The sequence below is a fragment of the Malania oleifera genome, chromosome 1 (assembly GCF_029873635.1).
Source record: "Malania oleifera isolate guangnan ecotype guangnan chromosome 1, ASM2987363v1, whole genome shotgun sequence".
NCBI classification, from domain to species: domain Eukaryota; kingdom Viridiplantae; phylum Streptophyta; class Magnoliopsida; order Santalales; family Ximeniaceae; genus Malania; species Malania oleifera.
The window spans coordinates 99,863,565-99,890,657 of record NC_080417.1 but is presented as its reverse complement, the minus strand read 5'-3'; the positions used below and the strand labels follow the sequence as shown (position 1 = coordinate 99,890,657).

Here is a 27,093-nt window from a genome sequence, read left to right as displayed (position 1 = left end):
GATAATTATGTTGTTCCAAAATACCTATTATATATATTTCATGCAAATTAAATGATTAAATATATTTTTAAAAATAAATATGATTTAAAAATTAATTTCAGATCGGTTGGTTACTTTTTAGGTGTACATACATAAAGCAAGCAGTCGTAAGCACATAGAATGTCATGTGCAAGCTTGACTCGTGACACAATTTCATCCATTTTATAAATCAAACATGACAAAAAGTTACAAGCATAAAATCTAAATCCAAAACATAGAAGATGAAACCAATGACAATCTAGTAAATCACTAAAGCAAATTAATTTTAAATTTGTAAATTTTACAAAATATTTATTTTTATAGCCAACTTTATCTCATGTATCTGAATGAAAAAATAATATACTAACGAGAGAGAGAGAGAGAGAGAGAGAGAGAGAGAAGTTTGAAAGGCCCATTCAAAAACTTCAACACCAGAAGCTATGATGCATTTGACGTTTGAATGAAATTGACAGAAAGATTCATTACTATAAATATTAACCCTCGTCTGGATCTCGATCTTCTATGTCGACACCTTAAACTCTTCATTTAGATAGTTGGCATCCACTCCATTGATTGGGATGCAAGAATCTTACAAGATGCATTACTAGAAAATTGTGTAGAAATGACAAAAAAGGATGATGATAGCATCAACTGGCGGTCGTCCAAGGAATACAGCTTGCGAATTTTGCAAATGATGGTGTGGATGGCATCAGCTGATGATCATCTGGTTGAGGAATACAGCTTGCTCAGGAAAATACTCCATTAGTTCGTCCTTTGTCACCCAAACGTGATCCTCACACTCGCCGATGTTGAACTTGTTGGTTGCAATCACTTGAGATTTGAAGAAGAATCGCTGACAAGTAATCCGGCAAAAGGATTTAAAAGATAAACAAGCATCAAAATTTTAATGTGCTCAATCAGAATGCAGTTTTGAAGATTGTCGCTAAATACAACTTAAAGAATCTTCTGTGAGGATGCAGTTTCTGAAGATTGTTGCTGATAATCATAAATAAACTTTAATAGTAGTTGCTAAATAGGCATCAAATTTCTCATTGATTAAGTTCAGTTTGTGAAATAGTTATTTTTTTTGGAATACGATAGAGTAGAGTGGGAAAATTGGGAATAACATCAAATTCCTTGCATTCTTTATTATTTCATTCAAGATGTAATAGGAAAGAATCGACATTTCCACAGTGAAATTTGTAAATAGTTATTTCACTTTGTTATTTTACTTTATGCTAATAACATAATTCCTTGTATAACTAATTGTAACTAATTATAACTAAACTATTCCTATGAACCAAAGGTAGCCTAAATGTGCTAAATTAGGAATGCAGTTTTTCAAGATTGTTATTTAAAAAAATAAAAAAAGGCAGCCTTGTCCATCATGCTCCGCCCCTTTCAAGGATCCGGCATACAGAGGAACTTTGTGCACCAGCCTGCCCTTTTCTTTTTCTTTTTTATTTTTTAACAATCTTGAAAAGCTGCATTTTTTCCGTAGGAATAGTTCAGTTATAGTTAGTTACAATTAGTTAAACAAAAAATTATGTCGCATAAAGTAAATAACAAGTGAAATAACTATTCACAAATTGCACCATGGGAATGCCAATTCCTTTCTTTTTCAAAATTGTTGATAAATCGAATTTAAATAATCTTATATGAAAGCACAGTTTCACTATTAAGCTATGCTACGGTTAGTTTTTAAGGAATAATTGAACCTTTTTTATAAATGCTTTGTCTATTGATAAAATTTAGCAGTTTTTTAAAATGACACTTCACCTCCTGTATTTTCAAAAACTACCAAAGAACTCCCTCAAATTTAATTTTATTAACAAAATGAACCTTCCATTAAACCGTTAGTCAACCGTTAAATATATGTGAAAAAAAAAATTAATCATAATAAAATGATATTCAAAAATGATACCTGTTTAATAAATTAAATAGAAAAAATAGTTGGTATAATCTCTTGAAAAATAAATAAGTGACTCAAAAGACCTAATTGATTTTCAAATTATTTTGTTTATTTGGAACCAATTGACATCAACATAACAAAAAAAAATTATTATTATTTCAAATTTTTAAATAAAAAAAAAAATACTAAACACATCATAAACAAATAAAACATAGTTCAATATTTTTAAATCTTAGTAATTTATCAAATATAGTGTTAAAAAAAGATAAACTAAAATTTTACATTCTTTATAAATTAAAGTTATAAAATTGGATGCTAGATTTTTTGTCTAAAAATATGAATAATAGATGAATAAAATAAACTCAAATTTATATTAATTAGTTGACTATTGTTTAAAACAATTCACTGACTTTTCCTAATTTTATTTGAGTTGCTATGTTATTAAATATGACATTCAATGAGACTTAAAAGTAAGTCACAATAATTTGAACTGATTTTTTAACTATATTTTTTAAAGTTATATTTAGTCATTTAATTTTCATGAAATAAATATATATACAAAATATTTTGTAACAATATAATTATTTAAGCATTTTTTAAAATTATAATTATTTATTTATTATATTTTTTTAAAAAAAATAATACTTTAATATGTTATCATTCTTATGTCAATTAATTGATCCGACTTAGTCGTTGAGTGTTCAATTCACTTATAAGTTTAATTTTTAAAACATACTATAATTAAATGACTAATTTTTCAACTTAATTTATTATATAAATGTTATTCTCTAAATTTATCTAATCAAAATTGGGTGGAAGGGTTAATTTACCACTTTAGTAAGGATAAAATTTAATTTTTTTTTTACTAAACTTAATAATTGACTAACAATCAACTAACAGAAGGTTCATTTTATCAATAAAATTAAATCTTACGGGGTTCCAAGATAGTTTTCAAAAACACAGGAGATAAAGAGTGTCATATTTTGAAAAGGGAGTATTGTTGAATTTTATCCGCGTCTATTTAATTCACATACATCAGACAACCAAACTACAGGAAGAAAGCAAAGCGCCACTACACAAGGGAAGAGACAATATCCTTGGGGTTGGAGAATCGCGTTTCAATAAGCACACATGCATATGGGAAAAGGGGCCATCCAAGCATCACAATAAAAAAATAAAGGTAACTTGCTATATAATTACCTTGAAAGGTGGAGCATCCTGTGCATTCTCTGTTGGTGGTATAACCATATGGGCAAAAGGAGCATTTCCAACAAAATATGTGTGGGAAAGGTCTCCAATGACAGATCTCAAAGCAGACTCTGCACACTGCGAAGTGCAAACAATTGGAATCCAGAAGTTACGGTAAAATGGAGAACATGATGATGATCAGGAAAGACAACATGCAACTTGAACCTTGCGCAATGTCTCTTCAGCCTCGTAAACTTTTTCAGGAAAATGCCAGACCGGCTTCCCATCGGTTGCACCGTATGTGTTGCCAAACAGGAGGAGATAAAGCCTTCTGTCAAGTGCTCTCTGTAACGACCTTAAAAAACAATCGTAAAGATCTATCATTACTCATCATATAAATATAAACCCCTTCAAGCAACTCCACCTCTCTTGTGTGTGTGGGCGACTTGAATAAGCTGAAAATTTTATATTAATTAGTCGAAGCACCACTGGCTACTTGAGTTTTGCCTTCAAATCTGCTTCCGACAATAAATTGCTGACCACGGGATTTTGGGCTAATACATTTTCCCCACCCACACAGCTCGCATCTCACATTTCACTAATGTAAATTCTAAGTAAACTCTCCAATAAAAGTTCAGAGGTTTCTATTGATCTACTTTCTAATTTATATTTTTCTTAACGTGACTCATCCCACGAGATTGTCAAAATCCTCCAGACAAGCACTACTGTAATATAACACTAATGAACCATCCACAATCCCGGTCTATTTATCCTGAAATATAACAAAAAACAGAATCAGAGTAAATTACACATCTCTAGTGCCAGTGAAGTTTCAATAGATTCCACTTTTTTTCCCTGAACTTCAAATCATGGCATTTAACTCCCCAAACTTGTGCCCAAAAAAAAAGAGAAAACAAAAAAAAAACAAAAAACAAAACAAAACAAGACAAAAATAAAATAAAAAAACAAAATAAAAATCAGAAACAAATAAATAAAAAAACAATATCATACCTAAGAATATATGACCACTAATTGCCGTCAAGCCACTTGACTAACACAAACATTTTGTGAAATGGCTTTTATGCCCCTGGTAGCTGTACTGAACATAATGGTCCACATTTATCTCAGATCAGCAATTACCCTTTGATGGAAAAGAGAATAGAGCTCATTTTGCTGCCAAACCAATTTTGGCAAGAATGGAGCTCATTTCCAACTTTTATATAGGTAAAAATCATTTCATAAAATGTAGTCATTTGATAGTCACCTAGCCTAATCGATAGTCATATGTGCTCAGGAATGATATTGCAATTTTTTCGCTAGTTTAGAGAGTTAAATGCCATGGTTTAAAAAGTTAATAGGGAGTAAAGAGCAATTTATCAAAACTTTAAAAACAGAATTTCTAGTTTCCCCATATGTAACATGGACCAGTGGCTTTTATGGGTTGCAGAACATGACTAATGTTTAACAGTTTACAGAGCTGTTGTTTGGATGGCTAACAAAGACGGCTCAGTTTATGGCAAGGGCTCGAAAAGTACACTAGGCCAAGATGGAGTGTCGGTCTTAAGTCTTAACCGACATCAATAGCTCAATGGCTTGGGAGACCAACACAAATTTCAAACTTCAAAGACAGCTTTTGAATACTGGAAACCTTGTTCTAAAAGACCCACAAGGTGCAATCCTACAGCAAAGCTTTGGTACTCCTGTATCTACAAAAGAAAAAGGAAGATACTCTTCTGGGTATTTTAGTTTCTATTTTGATAATGATAATGTCTGAAGACTGGTGTATTGGTAATGAAGGACCCGATATCTCTAGCTTGTATTGGCCCGATCCTGATTACAGTGCATTCCAAAATCGGATAAGAATAGCTTTTCTAGATGAAATGGATGGGTTTTCTCAAGCTATAAACAGCAATTAGGGCTGCTGACTTAGGTTTTGGGATCAAGAGGACACTAACAATAGATAATAATGGAAACCTTGGCCTTAGTAGCTTCAGCAATTCAACAAGAGTGGGGTGGGTGGTACCCTGGGAAGCTCTTGAGGAACAGTGTAAAGTGCACGGGCTGTGTCGGAGAAACAATTTGTTTTTATACACCAGAACCGATCTTGTCCCCTGGGTTAAGACAATTAACTTGAATGAAGGTTGCAAGCCTCTGTTCACCCAAAGCCATTCTCATACTAAGCGAGCAAAATTTATGTAGCTAAACCGGGTAGATTACTATGGATTTGATCTCAATTACAGCAAGCATATTTCAATAGAATCCTGAACGAAAATATCTTCAGAGGATTGCCTCTGTGAAGCATTTGACATTGGCTAAATAAAGAAAAGCACCATTACATGAGAAGTGCACTTTTCAATGGCTACAAGTCTCCAAATTTCCAGGAGGAAGATATTTGAGTACCCGTCAGTGATGATACATTAGAAGCCACCGTTCTCAATGGCTTTGATCCCACATGGATCCAACGTATCTAAAATGGGCGTTCTATGTACAACATTGCCAATTACGAAGGTGAGATCACTTTATTTCTATTGGTTAATTTCTTTGATTAGTTTGATTGAAGTTCTATTCATCATATCCACTTGGTGGCTCCTTTTTGTGAGGAATAATTGAGTGCCATCTTTGGTGAAAAGATGGATATACTGCAAAATCAAGTCGGTTCAGAGATTTAGTTATGCCAAACTGAATACTGTGACCTGGAAATTCAAGGAAGAGCTGGGTAAAGGGGGCTCTTTTGGAGCAGTTTACAAGGGTGTTTTAACAAATGGAAAGGATGGTGGCAGTGAAGAAATGGGGAGATGTCACTCAAAGGGAAGAAGAGTTTTGGGCAGCCATGAGCACAATAGGAAAAATCGATCACATGAACTTAGTGACTAATGAGAATGTGGAGATTCTGTTCAGAACATACTGACTCTTAGTTCATGAGTATGTGGAAAATCAGTCTCCGGACAAACACTAGTTCTTCTTGAATTTTCTTAGATGGAAAGAAAGGTTCAAAGTTGTGATAGGGATGGCAAAAGGTTTGGCATACCTGCACAATGAGTGCCTAGAGTGGATCATCCATTATGCTGTGAAGCTCCAAAATATACTTCTAGACAGTGAATTTGAACCCAAGATTGCAGATGTCATTCTGGTGAAGCTGTCCTAAAGAGGTGGCCCCAGTTCAGAGTTATCTAGGATTCAAGGAACCAGAGGATGCAAGGCTCCAGAATGGACTCTGAGACCTTCCTAGTAATGGAAAAGTTGATGTTTAGAGCTATGAAGTTGTGATTCTAAAGATAGTGAGAGGAATGCTTTCAAATTGAGTGGCAGAGGATGGCAACTGTGAGGGGCAAGAATCAGCACTCACAGGATTTGTCAGGTTAGTGAAAAGGAAAACCCAAGTGGGAGAAGACTTGAATGGAGGAATTGGGGATCCAAGATTGAATGGGCAGTTTACCAGGAAACGGGCAGCAACAATGCTTGAGATAGGCATTTTATAAGTGGAGGAAGATAGAAGCAAGAGACCAACAATGCAGTGGGTAGTGCAAGTTCCACTACAATGCGAAGTGTAAGAAGAGACCATACAACAGATGGGCAGTAATTGTGTTTGAGCTATTAGTGTCTTCTCTTTAGTTTTAGTTTTAGGGGTTGTTCTGTTTCTGTGAATGGCTTAACACAGTTACAGAATTCAATACTAAACAATAAACTACAAATATAACTGCCAAATAGCTTACCAACATTTCCAATATATATATTTTTAATCCAAAAAGGGGAGGTAAGGAAACCAACTCAAAAAATATATATCCAGTATCCTACAAGTAAATGTAAAAATCTCATCTTTACCTTAGATCGTTAGTTTTATCAGCTTCTGTGATCCGTGAAGCTGGCGTGTATTCAATTTTGTAGTCACCTTTACCCCTAAAAAGAAAATATAACCAGCTCAGAATTTATTAATGCATAAGAGCATTAAAATTAGTGCAAAAAGGTATCAGAATAACTGGGGGGAAATCTTGAAACTTTCCAATTATAGCAGGTTCACACTAATGCAGGCCGCAAAGTGCCACATCAAAAGATGACTGAAAAATGAAAATCCTATGCTTAAATGAAATGGACCCGTATCTGCTTTTATTTGTTGCTGTTATAACACTCATTTACAAAGCTAAGGTAAGTCATGCTTTGAAAATAACAGGACTTCATGGTAATCACAGAAGTTTGAAAAAAAAGATCCAAAATTCATGACTAAGAGATAACACAACGAATATTTCGTTATATATGTTAAATAAGACATTGTTTATAATATTAAAGGGTTTTTTTTTCAGCAGAGAGATGTCATAAAAAGAGCACCAAGGGGACGCCAGCCATGTATAAAACCAAATAAAAGAGGAAGAAAACAAAAAAGATGGATCAACAAGGTGACAGTGCATCGAAGAGATCAAAATTTGTGTTTCCAGTGTGTACTGCCCATTAAAGCAGCTTGAAAAGAGTAGTAAGCCATCTATTCTAGCGGATTGTGGGAGAATAGTTGTTCCTCAAAGCTCTAGCATTTTTCTCTCTCCAGACAATTCAGAAGATAGCGAGTGGGATCAATGACAAGCTTTTCTCCATTATCTATTTGTAGAAATACCCATTGAAGCCCAGAATTCCTTACCACAGTTTCAGCAGCCTAGTCTGTCCCATAAGAGCAGTGGCCAGACTCAATAAATAAAAAAAAAATCTGGTCCAGGGGGTGGAGCAGTAAGTGGTCTACAGATTCAGCAACTTATTTGCATAGAAAGCATCTATTGACCCAGGTGAAAGCCCTTCTCTGAAGGTTATATTCCCCAAAGTTGCCTCCCAAGCAGGGAAAAAGGGAGAAAAACAGGCAACTTTGGTTGGCACAAGAGTTTTCCAAATAGATTTACAAGGGAAATTAAGCCTAGCCTCAGAGGGGCTGTCCAGCTTGCTTGTATAAAGAGCTGACTGTCAAGTAGCTATTATGTTGAGCTTCCATAAAGATACATCCAGATTGGTCCAACTGGGGGCATTTCTATAATGACGGCCATAAAAATTAGCAAAAAATTGAGCTCAACCATGGCCATTTGTAACAAAAGGAATGTCTCAAGCTGCCCCATGACGGAGTGATCCCCATACATTCTCACCAGAGCATCTTTGTTGCAGGCAAGACTGAAATTGCAGGAAATTGAGAACTCTGCAATGAACCGCACCAGCTGTCTTGCACAAGAAAGTTTTGTTCCCATTTCTGACACCGAAATGGATGAACGTGAAGAAATCCTCCCACCCTTTCCTGATCAACTTCCAAACACTCACCCCATAAGGGCAGCCTGAGATCCTTGGATGTCCACCCATTGTGATTGAGGTCATACTTTAAAGCAATAGTCTTTCTCCAAAATAACTCCTCATTCATGAATCTCCATATCCATTTACCAAGGAGGTCTTGTTGAAAAGCCTAAGAGATTTGAGACCCATGCCACCTCTTGGAATTGCTTGCCAAACAACATCCCATTTAGCTCAATGAAGTTAACAAACTCCGCCATATTTCCCTAAAGAAATCATTTTTTTCGCGCTGTCTTCCAATCTTTTGGCCACAGAACAAGGAATATGTTGAGGACGCTTTTAATGAGAGTGGGTCTAGATTAGAGAGGATTCTTTAGAGAGGTAATTGTGCTTTCAACAACCCTTTTTTTTTTTTCCAAATCTTTCAACAATAGGTTCTAAATCCTTTTATCCTTGATCTTGACACCAAGAGGGAGACCAAGGAAGTTCAAAGGAAAGATCCCCACCTGGTAACCATGATAACAGCCAAGAAATTGTCACCATTCACATCTCCAATGACAATAAGCTTGCTCTTTCCCAAATTGACTTTCAATCCAGAAATTGCTTCTCTTATTAAAATAAAATAAAATAAAATAAAAACTAGTAATTGCTTCAAAGCAAAGAAGTGGGTATCTGAGATTCAAAGTGTGATGAGCTTCTGCCTCACAGAAGATCATGGTATCATCCACAAAGACAAGGTGAGAAACTCCCAACTCCCCACCATTTCCTCCCACCATCAACCTTTTTAAGAGTCTTGTTCCCTCAAGGAATTTCGCAGCAAGAGGCTAAGAACCTAAATGAAAATGACGAAAAGCAAAGAAGAAAGGGGATCTCCTTGTCATAATCTACTGGAAAAGTGGAAGAACCATGAAGGGCAGCCATTGATGAGAATGGGGAAGGATGTTGTGAGCTTCCAACAACCCCCCCCCCCCTTTTTTTTTTACAACATACAAAAGGAAATCACAACAAACATGGTCAAAGGATTTTTCCATATCAAGTTTGCAAACAATTCCTCCCTTTCCAGCTCCAGAGTGACTATCCACAATTTCCAAATCAATGAGGGCAGCAACATGATTTGCCTCCCTTGAACAAGGCATGTTGGTGTTACTCTATGACTTCCCAGACTGCTTTTTTCAGTCTTGAGGTGAGAACCTTGCTCTTCTCAGTCTTGGGGATGCATAGCAAAATTCATTTGCACCATAAGCTTCCAAAACCCTTTTTCTGTTCTTGTTTTTGTTTCTTTTTTTTTTTGTTGAGAATAAGTATTAGTGCTAATGGGTTCATAGATCACTTATCCATTATATAAGGCATTGTACACACAATTTTAAAAATGTGTGCCTCACCCTTGTTAGGCACACACCTTCACCTCACATTTTCGTGCCTCAGCTCCAACTACCCTTTGCACCTTGGTGCACCTTGCACCTTTGACTACATGCTTTCAATGCGAATGAATGGCTACAAAACACACACTAATCCTATCCATGGTCTAAAATTTCCAGAAAATTGTCAACATATCCGCTTTCGTGTGGGACAGCTACACTTGAAATTGAAATGGCAACTAATTTCCATCTTACTAATTTTCCATTAAAATGTTCATGAATCATTCAAGATTTATTGATATCTGAAAATTTTCAGCAAAACATTTTTTTCCTTGAAATATAGACCCATGGAACAAAATATCCTTGAAATTGAAATTGAAATCGAGATTCAAAACCTGACTTGAAATTTCTCTTACTAATTTTTCTTTATTTACTTATCTAAATAAAATAGTTTCTCTTTGTTATATTTTATTTGTTAAATCTGGAGTTAATTCTGCAGAGAATAATTTCTATTTGCCTCACTTCTTTTACATTGAAAAATATAAATTTAAATAGAGACTTTCCAATCCTATTTTGGTAATACAAATATCACAGCAGTAATGGGCATTTACATCCCCAGCTATCTTTCCTAAATCATTTTCTCACAACTCACGCCAACACTCCCCCTCAAGTTGATGCATACAAGTCCTTGATGCACAACTTGTTGAGTGAGTTGTGAAACTCTTTGCTTGATACTGCCTTTGTGAGTATGTCTGCTAGTTGGTCTTCAAAAATGGAAATCGAATAATTTTTGCTTTCAGGTTTTCCTTGATAAAATGCCGATCCACTTCCACATGTTTTGTACGGTCATGTTGAACTGGATCATGGGATATTGCAATAGCAGCTTTGTTGTCACAAAAGAGATCAATTTCTGAAGTAGAGGTGAAACCTAGTTCAGAAAGTAGTCTCTTGATCCAAAGTAGTTCACAAAGCCCTTTTGCCATTCCGCGAAATTCTGCTTCAGCACTGGAAAGTGCTACCACCTTCTGTTTCTTGGTTCTCCGTGTAACAAGATTCCCACCAACAAACATAAAATAACCTTAAGTAGATCTTCTGTCAGAAATATTTCCAGCCCAGTCTGCATCTGTATAGCCGATAATTCTTAAATGACTATTCTTTGAAAACATAAGTCCCTTCCTCGGCGAGGACTTCAGGTGTCTCAGTATTCAAGTAACAGCATCCATATGATCTTTACTAGGATTATGCATGAATTGACTAACTAAACTTACAGCATATGCAATGTCTGGACGAGTATGTGAGAGATATATAAGTTTCCCAACTAACCTTTGGTACCTCCCTTTATCTGTTAGTACTTGGTCTAAGTATTCCCCAAGTCTGTGGTTTTGAACAATTGGAGTATCAACTGGTTTGCACTCCAACATTCCTACCTCAATTAATAAATTCAACACATACTTCCTTTGGGAAAGAAATATTCCTTGTCTAGACCAGGCAACTTCAATTCCCAGAAAGTACTTTGAGTCCTCCCAAGTTCTTCATTTCAAATTCGGTGACCAACTCCTTCTGTAATCTAGATATTACCCAATTTGTGCTTCAGGAACAATGTATGGTCTGAGTTGCTTTGCTTGAATCCGTATTTTCTCATTGCCAGACTAAACCGCCCAAACCACACTCGAGGCGATTGTTTCAATCCATATAGTCCTCGTTGCAATTTGCACACGACCTTAGTTTCAGTGGATGTCGTGTAGCCTAGAGGAAGATCCATGTACACTTCTTCTTCAAGATCGCTATGTAGGAAGGCATTTTTTACATCAAATTGATGTAAAGGTCAATCAAGGTTAGCTGCAAGAGATGACAATACCCTTACAGTGCTTACTTTCTGCTATTGGTGAAAAAGTTTCTTGATAATCTACCCCATATGTATGTGTATAGCATTTTTCCACCAATATTGCTTTGTACCTTTCGACCATTTCATCTGCCTTATGTTTGATGGAGAATACCCATTTGTATCCTATTACTTTCTTTCCTTCAGGTAATAGAACTATGGTCCATGTGTCATTCTTTAGTAGTGCCGCCATTTCTTCCTTTATCGCCCGAGTCCATTTTGGATCAGACAAGGCTTCCTGAATTCCGGCTGGAACTTGACTTGAGGAAAGTTTATGCACAAATGCTCTAAGGGGTTCGGAGAATCTCCTGGTAGACACGTAGCTGGCAATCGGATACCTTGATCTTCGTTCTTCAATATCTGAAGAGTATCTATTCGGTGGCTTGCCACGATTTTCCCTAAAAGGTAATGTATATCTAGCAAGAGTATTCATGTCATTTGTATTTGAAGGCGTGTCTAGAGTACTTACCTCAAGAATATTCTCAAGAGATGGGTCTGCAGATACTAAGGAAAGGGAGGAGCTTGATTTAGCTTCCGAAGTCGTATTATTTCCCAAAGATGTATTATGTTCTATGGGCTCAACCGGTCCTGGGCTTGGTGCTTCATTTGTGAGCTCAACCAACCCTGGACTTGGTGCTTCATCCGCCACAGTTTCAATATTTGGCCAGTCATAGTGCAACCAATTATGCTCTTCACCTCGTGTCTCCCCCTGAAGAGAAGAATTGAGGGCTAGGAAAAAAGTGTTGGACTCCAGGAAGGTAACATCCATAGTCACATAGATACGTTGGGTAGAGGGATCATAGCACCGATATCCCTTCTGGTGCACGGCATAGCCCAAGAAAAGACAATGGAGAGCACACGAATCCAGTTTGGTGCGTTGACTTTTGTGAAGATGCACATAAGCCACACGCCCAAATACTCGTGGAGGAAGCATTAGGGCTATGGGTAGGGAGACATGGGATGCCAAAACTTGGAGTGGAGTCTTAAAATTTAAGACTTTGGAGGGTAGTCTATTAAGCATGGTTTTAAATCGCGGTAGCGGGTAGCGTAACGTAACGGTAACAGGTGTAACGGGAAGCAGGAGTAGCGGATGTTACATAATGGGAAGCGGGTGTAACGGCCGTGAATTTTTTTGAAGCACGCACAACCTTGTGCATATTAGCGTACTTGCATGTTTTAAGCTTTTGGCCATTCTTAGAAAGGGTTTTAGTGTATTTTGGACCCTTTAGTTCGAGTAACTAAGTTATTTGGTAAGGGCAACAAGTTTACATTTGTTTTAAACCATCATTGATAGAAAATTACATGTGTGCACGTATTTATACTTCTCATTGTTCTTATCTGTGATAAATTCTTATGTGTGCTAAATGAATTAATAAAATAAAATACATTATACACTCCATTAATCTATTAGACACATAAGACATACGAATAATATAAATATAAAATAGCTAGAAAAGAAAGAAGGTTGAAGTTGAAAAATAAAGAACATAAATATCACATTACTAATATTAATAAAAAAAAAAAAAAAATTTAACAAGTTAGTATTTTGAAATTGTTAATTAATGCATCTATTGTGAGTATTTAAAGAAAAAGTAAATTTTGTATCATTGTCATCCTCATTATAATCTTTTCCCCCTCTTGCCACTTGGAATATTGAGAATGATATATGAAAGAGAGAGAAAAAGTGAGAAGAAAAAGTAAAAAATAAAATATTTTTTTGGTGTAACAGTCCTGTAGCGGTTACGTAATGGCTGTAGCGGCCTTTACGTAACGGTCGCGGTCCGTAACGGCCGCTACGACTGTGATTTTTCTTCCCACCGATTTCGCGGTGTGTAACGGTATCGGTAACCCAAAAAACCTTTACGTAACGGCGTTACGTAACGGTCGCGGCCTTTATTTAAAACCATGCTATTAAGTAAATATACGGCGGTAGCCACCGCATCAATCCAGTATCGAGGCAACACATGAGCTCCATGTAGTAAAACTCGTGCAGTTTCAAGAATATGGCTGTTCTTCCGCTCAGCTACGCCATTCTGCTGAGGAGTCCGAGGACACGATGTCTCATGAATGAGTCCATGGTATTCGAAATAGGTGTGGAAACTCTGGTTAACATACTCACCACCATTATTAGAGCAGAGAACGCGTAGCTTCGCTGAAAACTAAGTTTGGATCATTGCATGAAATGATTGAAATATGTGTTAACACTTCCTTTATGTGTAATCAAGTAAAGCCAAGTCATGCGAGCACAATCATCTACAAAAATAACAAACCAACGAACACCAGATCCAATAGAGATAGGAGAAGGACCCCACACATCAGAATGAACTAAAGCTAAGGGAATAGTACTTTTCTTCATACTTAGTGGATATGAAGTACGGTGACTTTTTGCTAAAATGCAGGCATTACATTGAAGGTCAGACAACACCACATTAGGGAAAAGATCAGGTAATAAATGTTTCAGATAACTAAAATTTGAATGCCCCAGACATCGATGGCACAGCCAAATTTGTCATTCCTTCCCATCACTCTGTATGATGAGCATGACCCACGCTAATGTCTTCCATGTAGTAAAGAACCCCCTTTTTAGTACCACGCCCAATTATCTCCTTAGTGAGAATATCCTAAAGAAGACAAAATGTAGGATAAAATAGGTCAGCACAATTTAATTCTGTAGTAATTTGACTAACAGACAGTAATTTATGCAAAAGTGATGGTACAAGTAACGTATTTGATAATTGGAGGGAAGGAGACAGAGACACAAATCCGGCCCCTGTTACCGGAGAGACACCCCCATTAGCATTTGCAACACTAGTGCGTTGTGGTGGAGATGTCATAGTAAAATTAGTAACTGCAAAAGGCTTGTGGTCTATGGCTCCGGAGTCAAGTAGCCACATAGTACTATCAGCACTTTGACGAGAATTAAATAAAATAGTACCAGAAGTGCCAAGATCGCCAATCCTCCATTGAGAAAACCAAAAAAACTAGGTAGCAACTAGCAAGTGCAAAAAGAAAAGTTTTTGGATTTCAAGTGCACCAAAAAAAATTGCAAACCTCCTATAACAAATCAGCTCAAGATTTGATCAGGCGTCCACAAAAAAATCCTCAGTATGAATTGCAAGCAAACACCGTAAAAAACAAAACACAGAAACACAGGAAACTCTGAAATCATTTCCGTGTGGTATGGCAAGGATGGCCACGAGCACAATTCAAAAATCGGCGTTAAGGGGCTGGTCGAGATTTTGCACCAATCTGGTATCACAACCGAGATGCTGGTTTAGCCAAACCACAAGTGCAGGGGTGTGGCCGAGATGCAAGGTCGTGCAGAGGGGTGTTTTTTCACAGGATCAAGAGAAAGTCATGTAATCAGATTAACAGTAAACAAATTAGATCAATTCAGACGAACCAAGCAGAGAAGAACCACCTCAGGAGAGAGTTGCAGGGGCTTTCGACGATCAACAATCAGTGATCAACAATCAATGTTTCGCACGAGTCAACGTGTTTGATGCCGAAAATATTTTAGATTCAAAGGAAAAACAAGAATCTTGGGTTTGCAGAGATTCAAACCTGGAAGCTTTTTTTTTTTTTTTTTTGAATTTTATATATCAAGAGAGAATGAAGCAAACGACGGAGATTTAGAATTCCAATTGGCATCAGCGCCGTCGTCTCGTCATAGATTTGGATTTTCCGGCTGCAGGGGACTTGGATTCGTGCAGCCCTTCTTCAAAGGATCGTTGTTGCCGCTCGGCAAGGGCGCCTACACTTCCTTGCCAGATTAATGATGTGGGGGCTACGGTGGCGAGAGCGGGTCGTGCGTTCATGCACGAGCGGCGAACAGGGCTCTAATACCATGTTAAATCTGCAGTTAATTCTGCAGAGAATAATTTCTATTTTCTTCTCTTCTTTTACATTGAAAAATATACATTTAAATAGAGAATTTCTAATCCTATTTCGGTAATACAAATATCATAGCAGTAATGGGCATTTACATCTCCAGCTATCTTTCCCAAATCATTTTCTCACAGCTCACGCCAACATTATTATTTTTCAAAATAAAGATGATAACAAGAAGAATATGAATGATAACTTTGAAACTTTGAAATGTTATGCAAAAATGAACTTTGGTATTAGCTAAAACATTTTCAAGATTTATTCGCATTAATAACTGAATTTAGTTTGATTTATGACTTATATTAATTGAATAGGTTTAATATGATTATTGTATTACAATTATTGCACCTTAAACACCGCATAAAAAACACGCTTTCTTCATTTAAAAAAACCAAATGCAAAATTGATATCGCCATTGAAAATTTTCAGTACTTAAGTCTCGAAATTTAATTCTTTGATCTTATCTAAATGGGATGATTGAATTTCCCTTTTCTACCTTCATTTTAAGGGTGCAAAAACATGAATTTCATAATAATGAAAAATTAAAAAGTCAATCTGTGCAAAACAACAATTTCAGCCCAAAAAATTAAAAATTAAAACATGCACACAACTGTCACTAAAAAATAACTAACATACATCAAACGACTGCAGCAAAAGATTCCTGAATATGTATTGAAAAAGCCCCAAAACTTAGAGCAACACAAATCCATAGCAAGATGCCATGGCCAAGCAGAAGGGGATTAGTCATGTGCAACAGAAACAAACTAATGCAGGGGTAAGAACTAGACATATTTGCTTTGCTGAAGAAGCGCTTAGAGTTCTATCCAACTACACATTTTGTCTCCCCGTAAACACATACGGGTGCATATAACATCAAAGTCAGTAAATCAATAAATGTAACACTTTTACCTAGTATCAGATTTCTCAAGGAGCTTATCGGGATACATGCGCCGGTATTGCTGCTGCCACCGGAACCTATACAAAAGCCCCCCCAAAGAAAGAGAAAAGAAGCTTATTCGTCTACAGTTATTCAATAAGAAACCAGAGGAACATGACAAAAACTTAAAAATGAATATTGTAAAATCATGCATTGTCTCAGTTTCCATTTCCACGGACTGGAAAAGCTCAATTAAGATAAACACTCCCGTCAGGCAGAGTTCCCAATGCATAAAAACCCATTTTTTCTTACTTATTTTTTTCATTTCATTTCCTGCTTCCTCTCAGGAACCAAAAAGAGCAAAGAAAGTGAGACTTACGAAAATTCCTGAAAAGCGTAGACCACAGGATCGATTTTCGGAATGACGACGGGGAGCCTCTCGAAGAGCACGGATGCAACGATCTTATCAGCGCTTGCAGTGCAGAACCCTCGGGTTGTAGCGACGGAGCGAACCAACGCCGCACACGATCTCTGCATCTCTGGGTCTGCAGGGAACGGGCAGTCAAGATGAAAGAAGTTTCCCTAGAATCTGTGTGCAACAAAGCACAGTGGATTTGCTATAGACCTCCTTAAACCCTAACAGTGACTCGAGCAAAGGCTGCGAAGTAAGAAGAAGAGGCTCGGCAGCTACCTGAGGACGGCAATGGCAACGGGAAGTGAGTGCCGAGGGCTACATCTGGCTCACTGATGGTACCACCACGACCGGACCGGTTGTGGGCCGGGCCCAAAGTTGCATTGGACTAGCCCAGCCGTGCATTGATCAACCTGGAGTCCGCGGTTTGGGTTCATTTGAAGGGCCGGACCAAATAGAAACGAGAAATTATAGTATGACTACGTAAATAGTCCTACGAGAGGCTCACAATCCGGTTTAAATCGGATAATATTAAAACGGACTAGGTTGGGTTCAATTACCGTAATTTATTAATGAGTAAATCATAAATTCAAAATTGTCCAATTAATAAATGAGTTATAAATAGATACTTTAAGAAGTATAAATAATTTAACATTTTATGAACAAGTTCAAATTAAAAAAAAATGACAATTATTTGTTTTTTTCTCATTATGTCAAGGTTTTTTTAAAGAAATTTATATAATTTTAAAGTAACGACTTCAAATTTGTATTCCTTTAAATGTTATTAATTATTTTGTTTATATTAGCCTTTGTTTAGGTTTTGCTGCTCGCACACATTTACAATTTTCTAGCAATTAATTATTTTGAGAATGATACACCCAAGATTGATAGGAACACTCATAAGGTCGGACAGCTATAAGACCAACATTTTATATCTCATGTCATCGCCCTTAAGTTACCTAAAACCTTCCTAAGCTTAGTGGTATGGTTACAAGAGAGCTAATATTGATGTCTTGCATAATTTTCCTTAAGTTACCTATAACCCTCTAAGTATACACTTAAAAAAATTTATTTCAAATATTCGAGAGTATTGAAGGGGGGAGGGAACTGATACACCCAAAATTGATAGGAACACTCATAGGGTTGAACAATTATAAGACCAACATTTGGTGTCTAACGTAACGGCCCTTAAGTTACCTATAACCCTCCTAAGCTTAATGGTACGGTTACAAAAGAGCTATTATTGATGTCTTGCATAACCTATCTTAAGTTACCTATAACCCCCTAAGCATAATTTGCTTCCACCACTATAAAAAGGGATTCTAGGAGAATGTAAATGTAACGACCTACTATAATTTAAATTTTATATTTTTTTTTTCACATATACTCTTATTCACATATAAGCTGAAATTACACTATTCTGATACCTTTTATTTTAGGTCTAATTATCCATCTAAGCAGCGAGAAGCTGAAGTTAAGTATCCACATAAAACCACAACCATATATTTACAATACAATACCAAATCTCACGTTTTAACTGAATAAGGCTATACAAAAATACTCTCCGCCCCAAAAACTCACTCTTCTAACAGGGCAGTACCAAAGCCCCTCTACCTGCGAGCCTGATCTGCTCGCCTAACTAGAACACCTGAAAAATGTTAATATAATGAGATGAGACGACGCTCAGTAAGACGAAATATGTCATTGTTAGTGTGTGGCAAGTGAATTATATTTCCATAAAAATTTGATTCTATACAATCATGAATAACTGAGTCTGGGAATACAGTTATAAATAACAAATAATATATAATACTACATTGTTCACATTGTTTAACATAACTGCCTTTATAAGTTTTCTATTTATAATACTTCTAATATACATAAGTACATCCTCTATTTCTGTAAACTGTATATACATATAAATACTAAAAAACTTCCCTGTGGATAACTATATGTCATGATTTAACCCTTCATGACAAGGTTATGCGACTTGTAGGTGGGATTTATCACTGGCTAACCTACCAAGATAAACCACTATACTCCGTCAATCAGATCGGCCTTCCTCAACCCATATCTGATGGGGAGTCTGTACACAACATAGGTACGATCGACTTATCTACCACGCATTATCTGAATATATGGTTGCACTCTGAACTGTATATAGTTACAGTACCGTACTTTGTAAATTGTATCTATAATAGTCTATCAGGGTCTGATACTATATAGTACATCTCTATATACAACTATCTGTTTTACCATGATTCTGTAATAACTGTATTAATCATGACGTTGTAGTAAACTGTAACTATATTAACTGTATTTCTAAGATTAACTATAAATTTGTATGTCATGGTACTGTAAAATTGTATAATCATGGTATATTGTAAAGCATATTCCTTATCTGTATATTCTGTAAAACATAATCCTAAAAATACTATAAAACATGTTTTTGCATAAATATTTGTAAAATATGATTTTGTATTGTATCCATATTCTCATGTCAGGCGATAATTTAAAATATCTTATACATAATTGATAAAATGAATAAATTTCTAGTATGAATAATAACCTGATAAAAACATATAATTTATACTGAAATCATACTAAAGTTACTTAACATAACATATTTCTCTTACCTGATTCCTGCTAAAATCTCTTATTGTAATGGGCCTTACACCCGCTGGGCTCCCCACCCTAAAAACAATATTTTCCAGAATAGAATATTACTATTTATTCGCCTACTGTATTTCCTACAACTGTTAGAAAGCCAAATTTTGACAAAAATACCTTACCCTGAATCTGGGATGAAATCCAACTTCATCACACCAGCGATCCACTCCAGCAATTCCCAAGAGCATCGTGGTGGCCTCAAATCGTCGATCCGGCAACTAACAGGGCCGAAATCGAAGAAAGAGGAGAGAGGAATCGTAGAGGAGAGAAAGAGACAGACAGAGACAGAGAGAGTTTTCTGCTGAAAAATTTCTACGTAAAATCCGAGTTTAACACTATTTATACTGTGGGATTCGTCGACGAGCCACGTCACCTCGTCGACGAGGCTAGGAGGAAATTCATTGACAAACTCTCCCCTTCATCGACAAAATTCAAAGTCGCCCAAAACATCCTCTCGGTATCTTCTCGTTGACGAAACCCGCTGCCTCCTCTGTTACTGTTTCCCATTTACCCTTTTCTTTATTATTTAAATACTATTATTCCTCGGGTCGTTACAGTAAACATCTCACTCATACTCACTCTTTCTACTGTTACAATTTAAAGTCGCACATTTTTCCCTTACTTAGGCATTAGAGTGATCCCCCGAGGTATACCTTGGGTCCTCCAAGTCTTTCTTGTTTTATCCATTTCACATGGTCGTGATCAAGGAGCATCTATGAATTTTGTTCGATTTTCAGGCAACAATGGAAAATAATACCCAAATTTTTAAGGTTGTGTCATAGATGTGAAGATCTCATAGGTTAAAAGAAATCACCTTTACAAAAGATTTGTCTTATGTATTAAGGAGTCACACTCATACAACAGTACTCATCTTTTACCAAGGAAATACTTAAATGTCTATGCAATGATTAATAAGTCTCACAACCTGAACGTTCTTAAACCAATTACAGTCATCATTAAGAAAAAAAGACTTGAGCAATAAGGGAGTTAAACTCACATTCCACCCCCACTAAGAATAACTCTCATCCCCACAATACAATCCTCGTGCCAGCGTGGGCGAGAACACCCGAAGGATTAACATCCAGGCCAATAGGATCTCGAATGAGACCTGCAATAGGATAGTCAACAACCAAGAAAGGACGAATAACATGTAAACCCGAGTGGGTTCCTATATATAAATTTTTCAGCGGACGCACATAAATCTAAATTATTTTTATTACCAGAGCACTAATTAGCTTTATTACAAATATATGTCTCAACTATTAAAATACAATTTTCTAGAATTCTAAAATATACAAACATATTGTAAATTGTATTATGCTAAATTTTTATTCTTCTGCTCTTTCTACTTCCGCTCATGCACTTGTTACGCCAGATTTCTAATATACTCTTCAAAATTATCTGAAATGTAAAATAACGATTGGAGTGAGACGACGCTCAGTAAGTATATAAAATTATTGTTAGTGTGTGGCCAAATTTCAAAACTGCTTTTAAAATAAATGTGAATTTAAAAATTTCTACATAAAACTTTTACCATCAACTACAACAATAAAATTTTATAACCATATACTGTAATTGTTAAATTATACTTTTAACTTTAGAACTGTAACTATAATATTTAATTACATACATATATATTTTTCCTTATACGTTTCCTTTAGATCATCATTTAGGCACAAAAATGGTCATGTTCACATAAACATATACTTTTTCTCCAAATCGTCAATAGCTCTATATACGCAATTAAATATATATATATACATATACTGTAAAAATCACCCTTAGGCCTGTTAGCCGTAAGTTATGTTTCTAATAGTCGTGAGTCATGTTTACCTCCATGATTGGGTTATGCTGTAAGAATCCGAACCATAATAAGTGGGTTTGAATATTTAAAGAGAGGGGCATTTTGGTAAAAGAGCAGGCCTCGTCGACGAAGTCTTTGTCCTTCTCGTCGATGAAATTCAGAGACTCGTCAACGAGAAGAAGCCGAGGAGTCTCGGAAAAATTGGAGATCCCAGACTCGTCGACGAGGCCATTGATTCGTCGACGAAGGCAATGAAAGATTCGTCGATGAGTACGCCATTTCGTCGACGAAGTTGCCCGGGTCAAAGGGCTATAAATAGGAATATTCTTTACTTCCTCACTAAGAAACTTCAAACATATCTCTCTCTCTCTCTTTCTCTCTTTAGAACTCTCCCTACTCTCTTTCTCTCTAGATTTCTTCGCCGATCGTTGTTGGAATCAGGAATATAAAGTTACCACGAGGATCGTGGAAGGATTCTCTACAACTTCTAAGGATCGGAATCTCGTTTCGAAGATTTTCGGGTTTTGGCGCAAAATCGAGGTAAGGCTTGGTTTTCAATTCTAATCCGGTAGTTTTTTAGGTAATAGTTTTGTGAGCATATTCGGTACTGTGAATTGTAGGTTTTGGAACTCGGTTCGATGTTTAGGCACCTTGGAGTTCAGGATTTGCTTTTCGGGGAAAAGGTAAGGGGAACTGTGTTTATATCGGTTATTTTTGAAATCGAACTCGGTGGAACTGTGGTTCACGGTCCTGTGTGTGTTTTGGCTACTCATTTTTGGGGATCTAATGGGGAAAACTATGGGTTTTTCATTATTACAGTTTTGGGAAAAGGGGGCGACGGGCTGCATCCCTAGTTTTGTTGAAAATCGGGCGTATATGTTGATTTATACTGGATTATTAGGATGGTCATGCCTTGACTTGTTTAAACTGTATTTGTTTGGAAAACCATGATTTAGATTACTAAATAGGTGTGATTTGTTTGATTATATGAGCATGCATGTGTGTGTGATATGTTGAAATGCTAGTAGGAACGTGGTTCGGAAATTGTTCCAGGTACTAAGAGTGTCCGGCTCTATATCCGAGGGCGTGTGTTTATCGCCTGCCATATAGGCAAGAGTGTATGACTCTATATCTGAGGGCGTGAGCCTATTCCAGAAGATCAGGCCGAAGGGTGTGGATCCACCAGTTAGCGCCGATACGATGCCATGGAAGTCGGGGACTAGTCATATGCCGGTGGCGCCGTGCTTCATGGGTTGGCTATGAGCCAATGCCTGATTGTCGCAGACCGGCTTCGGGACGAAGGGTGTGACGACACCGGGATTGTTGATCATGTGTTGTGTGTGCGTGTATGCACGGTGTAAATTAGTACTAGATTACATTCAACTGTGTGTATGTTGCATCATGATAACACTCAAATGCCACACACCAATATAACAGGTGTTCTTCCTTAGTAAGAGGTGTCTCACCCCTGATGTACGTACATTTTTTACAAGTCCTTCGAGTAACCGGAACTAGCGTCCTGGTGTAGGGAGCATAGTGGCCGGTGTACTGCGGTTAGCGCCAGAGTAAGTGTTAGGACTGTATTTTGATGGGTTGCCATTTTGAGATGTAATTGGGCACCCGTTTGTACGTTTTGATAGAACCTGTTACTACTCTTGTATAGACTTTGGTATGGTATTGTATATGTTTATATAGAATGACCTTTTTCCGCTGCGTATATGATTGTGTTTGGATGTGTTTAGGGTGCCTGGGAACCCCACGGGATCGGACCCTCATCCATTGTACTGTATCTTTGGATATTTTATCAGATACAGGGACAGGTTAGATTACATTTTCACCCTTGGGTCCCATTTCGGGATTCGGGGCGTGACAGTTTGGTATCATAGCTAACCAGGTTACTAGATCTTGTAGACTTGGTTAGGTTTAGTTGTGAGTACATACCAGAGTCTAGGATGTGGATATGGGTAGAGATGGTTAAGGGTTGTTTGGTTGCTAGACCGGGATTTGTCGACGGTATTTCATGTTTTTCCTGGGATGACGATTCCAGTAAAAGTAGGGCAGATCATTGATGACTTTCGTGTTGGTGTGATAGGACAGACCTAGACCTGGCAGGGGGTAGTTAACACGATTAGTGTAGATCATTGTGTCAACTGTATGTGTTGTAGGGATATTGATAGATTCCTATTGTGTTGCAGAATGGAGCCCAAGGATAATAACCTAGGAAGTGGCTCCGAGGAGACTATGAGTGATGAGTCTCCTTCTGTGCCTCGAGGTTTGATGAGGCAGGTGTTACGGGAGACCGGGCGGAGTGTGAGGAGACACGAGCGCTCTCCTACTGCTGCGAGGTGCACCATTGAGAGGTTCACATGCATGCATCCTCTGACGATCTCTGGGGGACCTGACCCAACGATAGCAAAGGATTGGGTGGAGAAGACTGAGAGGATCTTGGAGGTCCTGCACTGCACGGATAGGCAGCAAGTCCTTTATGCCACCTTCCAGCTATTTGGGAAGGCGGGTCGATGGTGGACTACGGTGAGTCTACTGGAGAAGCAGAGAGGTGGTCCTGAGGAGATAATGTGGAGCCGTTTCAAGGAGGTGTTCTTTGACAGATACTTCCCGACTTCTGTACGTGATGCGAAGGCAGATGAGTTTTTTGCTCTGACTCAAGGGAGTATGACGGTGCAGGGGTATGCGGCTCGGTACATAGAGCTATCCCGCTTTGCACCATATTTGATCTCGAGTGGGTATGAGAAGACTCGGAGGTTCGAGAAGGGTTTGAGGAAGGATATCTGCAGACTAGTGGGTATGCTTCATATCCGCGAGTTCTCGGTGTTGGTGGATAAAGCCACGGTGATTGAGACCGGTATCCGAGAGGACGAGGTGGATCAGGAATCGAGGAAGAGGACAGTACCTTCTGGTTCTAAGATAGGATCTCGTCAGGGATCGTGGAAGAAGAGGAGCAAGGGCTCGGGCTACCGCCAAAATACCGAGCTCCAGGATTCTCAAGGGAGCCAGACTAGTGGTCGTTGTACCAGGTGCCCCAGACAGCATGAGGGTGAGTGCTGGTCATTTGAGGGTAACTGCTACAATTGTGGTCAGCCAAGGCACATGGCTCGTGATTGTCGTGCACCGAAGCAAGATGTGCCTACATTCAGTGGGAACCGAGGGGGCAATCAGATACCTCAGGGAACCATTTAGAAGAATACAGCTCCGGCCAGAGTATACTCTCTTACTCCAGCGGACGCTGAGCATGTAGGTAACGTGGTGATAGGTACCTTGTTATTGCTTTCAAATAAAGCTACTATTTTGTTCGATTCAGGTGCAACCCATTCCTTTTTGTCTGTGAATTTTGTGGGACGGTGTGGGGTTGAGACCCAAGACATAAATGAGGTATTATCTGTTACTACGCCATCTGGGAGTGTATCTTTCTGTGGGAAGATGTTGGAAGATTGCCCAGTGGTGATTCAGGGAAAGTTTCTACCGGTAAATTCTATGTGTATATGACATGTCGGGGTTCAATGTTATTATGGGGATGGATTGGTTGTTCTCCAATTATGTTGTGATCGACTGTAATAGGAAGGTGGTAGTTTTCAGACCTCCTAGGGAGCAGGAGTATGAATTCGTGGGATCATGTGTGCGCTCAGCGCCACAGATTCTGTCAGCTTTACAGGCGAGGAGGCTACTCTTGGACGAATGTTAGGGGTACCTAGCTTGTATGAAGGAATCGCCGTGGGATGAGTTGAGACTCGAGGACATTCAAGTTGTCAGTGAGTTCTCGGATGTGTTTCCAGATAATTTACCCGGTTTACCTTTAGATCGTGAGGTGGAGTTTGCGATAGAGTTGCTGCTTGGTAAGGCACCGATCTCTAAAGCTTTGTACCTGATGGCTCCAGCAGAACTTTGGGAGTTGAAGGAGCAGTTGTAGGAATTACTAGACGGGGGATTCATTCGATCTAGTGTTTCGCCCTGGTGAGCTCCAGTATTGTTTGTGAAGAAGAAGGACGGGTCGATGAGGATATGCATTGATTACCATGATATTAACAAGGTGACTGTGAAAAATCGTTATCCTTTACTGTGTATAGATGATCTCTTTGACCAGTTGCAGGGGACGCGAGTCTTTTTGAAGATCAACTTGCGGTCAGGATATCATTAGATGAGGGTCAAATCGGAGGATGTAGAGAAGACAACTTTCCGAACCAGATATGACCACTACGAGTTCTTAGTCATGCCATTTGGGTTAACGAATGCTCTGGCGGTGTTCATGGATATGATGAATAGGGTTTTCCATGAGTACCTAGATCGATTCGTAGTGGTGTTCATTGACGACATTATGGTATACTCCAGGAGTATGGAAGAGCACGTGAAACATTTGAGGTTAGTGTTACAGATTCTGCGGGAGAAGAAATTGTATGCTAAACTGAAGAAATATGAATTCTGGTTGAGTCCGATTGCGTTCTTAGGCCATGTCGTTACTAGGGATGGTATATCAGTTTATCCTAGTAAGATTGAAGCTGTGGTCGACTGGGGAAGGCCAAAGAATGTGCAGGAGGTTCAGAGTTTTTTGGGACTAGCGAGTTACTATCGTTGGTTTGGAGAGGGTTTCTCTAAACTGTCTGGACCTCTGACACGAATTGACCAGGAAGGGAGTCCAGTTTGAGTGGACTAGTGATTGCGAGCAGTGTTTTCAGGAATTAAAGCACAGACTGGTTATTGCTCCAGTGTTAACCATTCCTTCGAGGGATGGTGGATTTGTGATTTATAGTGACGCGTCTCTGAAAGGTCTGGGATGTGTGCTCATGCAGTAGGGTAAGGTAGTAGCTTATGCCTCTCGGCAATTGAAAGAGTATGAGAAGAATTACCCTACACATGATCTGGAATTGGCTGCTGTGGTATATGCATTGAAGATCTGGCGACATTATATGTATGGGGTACAGTGTGAGATCTTCACTGACCATAAGAGCCTCAGGTATTTCTTCACACAGAAGGAGTTGAACATGAGGTAGAGGTGGTGGCTAGAATTGATTAAGGACTATGATTGCACGATCAGTTATGACCCGAGGAAGGCTAATATGGTAGCTGATGAGTTGAGTCGGAAGTTAGGGCCTATGACTGTATCCGCGATTGTAACTCAGTGTCACATTAGACGGGATTTGGAGAGTTCGAGTATAGAGTTGGTGGTTGGTGATCATCAGGCTTATCTTGCTGGTTTGGTGATCCAACCGACCTTGTTTAAGCGTATAAAAGCCGTGCACGCTAGTGATGCAGAGTTGTCAGAGGTTATGAAAAAGGCACCGCAGGGACTGGTTACGGAGTTTAACATCTCTAAAGGGGGTGTATTGAGGTTTGGGACCAGACTGTGTGTTCCGAACGATGATGAGATCAGAAGGACGATTCTAGAGGAGGCACATTGTTCTATGTGTACGGTACATCCTGGTAGTACAAAGATTTATTAGGACTTACGCGAGACCTTTTGGTGGTCTGGTATGAAGAGGCAAATTGCTCAATTCGTGGAGCAGTGTTTAACGTGTCAGCAGGTGAAAACTGAACATCAGAGGCCGGCAGGGCCGTTGCAGGATTTGCCTATTCTGGTGTGGAAATGGGAGCATATTTCCATGGGTTTTGTGACCGGATTGCCGCCAGTACTTCACATGTAGAATGCTATTTGGGTGATCGTGGATAGATTGACGAAATCTGCTCATTTCATACCGATGAAAGTTGGCTATCCTTTGAGCAGGCTAGTAGATTTGTATATGCATGAGATTGTGAGAATGCATGGAGTACCGGTGTCCATAGTATCGGATTGAGATCCGAGGTTTATTTCTCGATTCTGG

General features: G+C 38.2%; 1 protein-coding gene across 2 annotated transcripts; it reads right to left on the bottom strand.

Annotated features, from left to right (window-relative positions):
- Positions 1–419: 419 nt before the first annotated feature.
- Positions 420–17,227, bottom strand: LOC131147258 (uncharacterized). Of its 2 annotated transcripts, none has more exons than XM_058097037.1 (7): positions 17,068–17,227; positions 16,756–16,921; positions 16,409–16,474; positions 6,941–7,015; positions 3,344–3,473; positions 3,131–3,256; positions 420–871 (listed from the first exon to the last, which is right to left on the bottom strand). In XM_058097037.1, the coding sequence occupies exons 2-7, from the start codon at positions 16,911–16,913 to the stop codon at positions 728–730; spliced, it is 699 nt and encodes a 232-aa protein (XP_057953020.1). In that variant the 5' UTR covers positions 16,914–16,921; positions 17,068–17,227; the 3' UTR covers positions 420–727. The 2 variants fall into 2 exon arrangements, with proteins under 2 accessions (XP_057953020.1, XP_057953019.1); XM_058097036.1 differs by having other exon boundaries at positions 17,002–17,209.
- Positions 17,228–27,093: the final 9,866 nt, after the last annotated feature.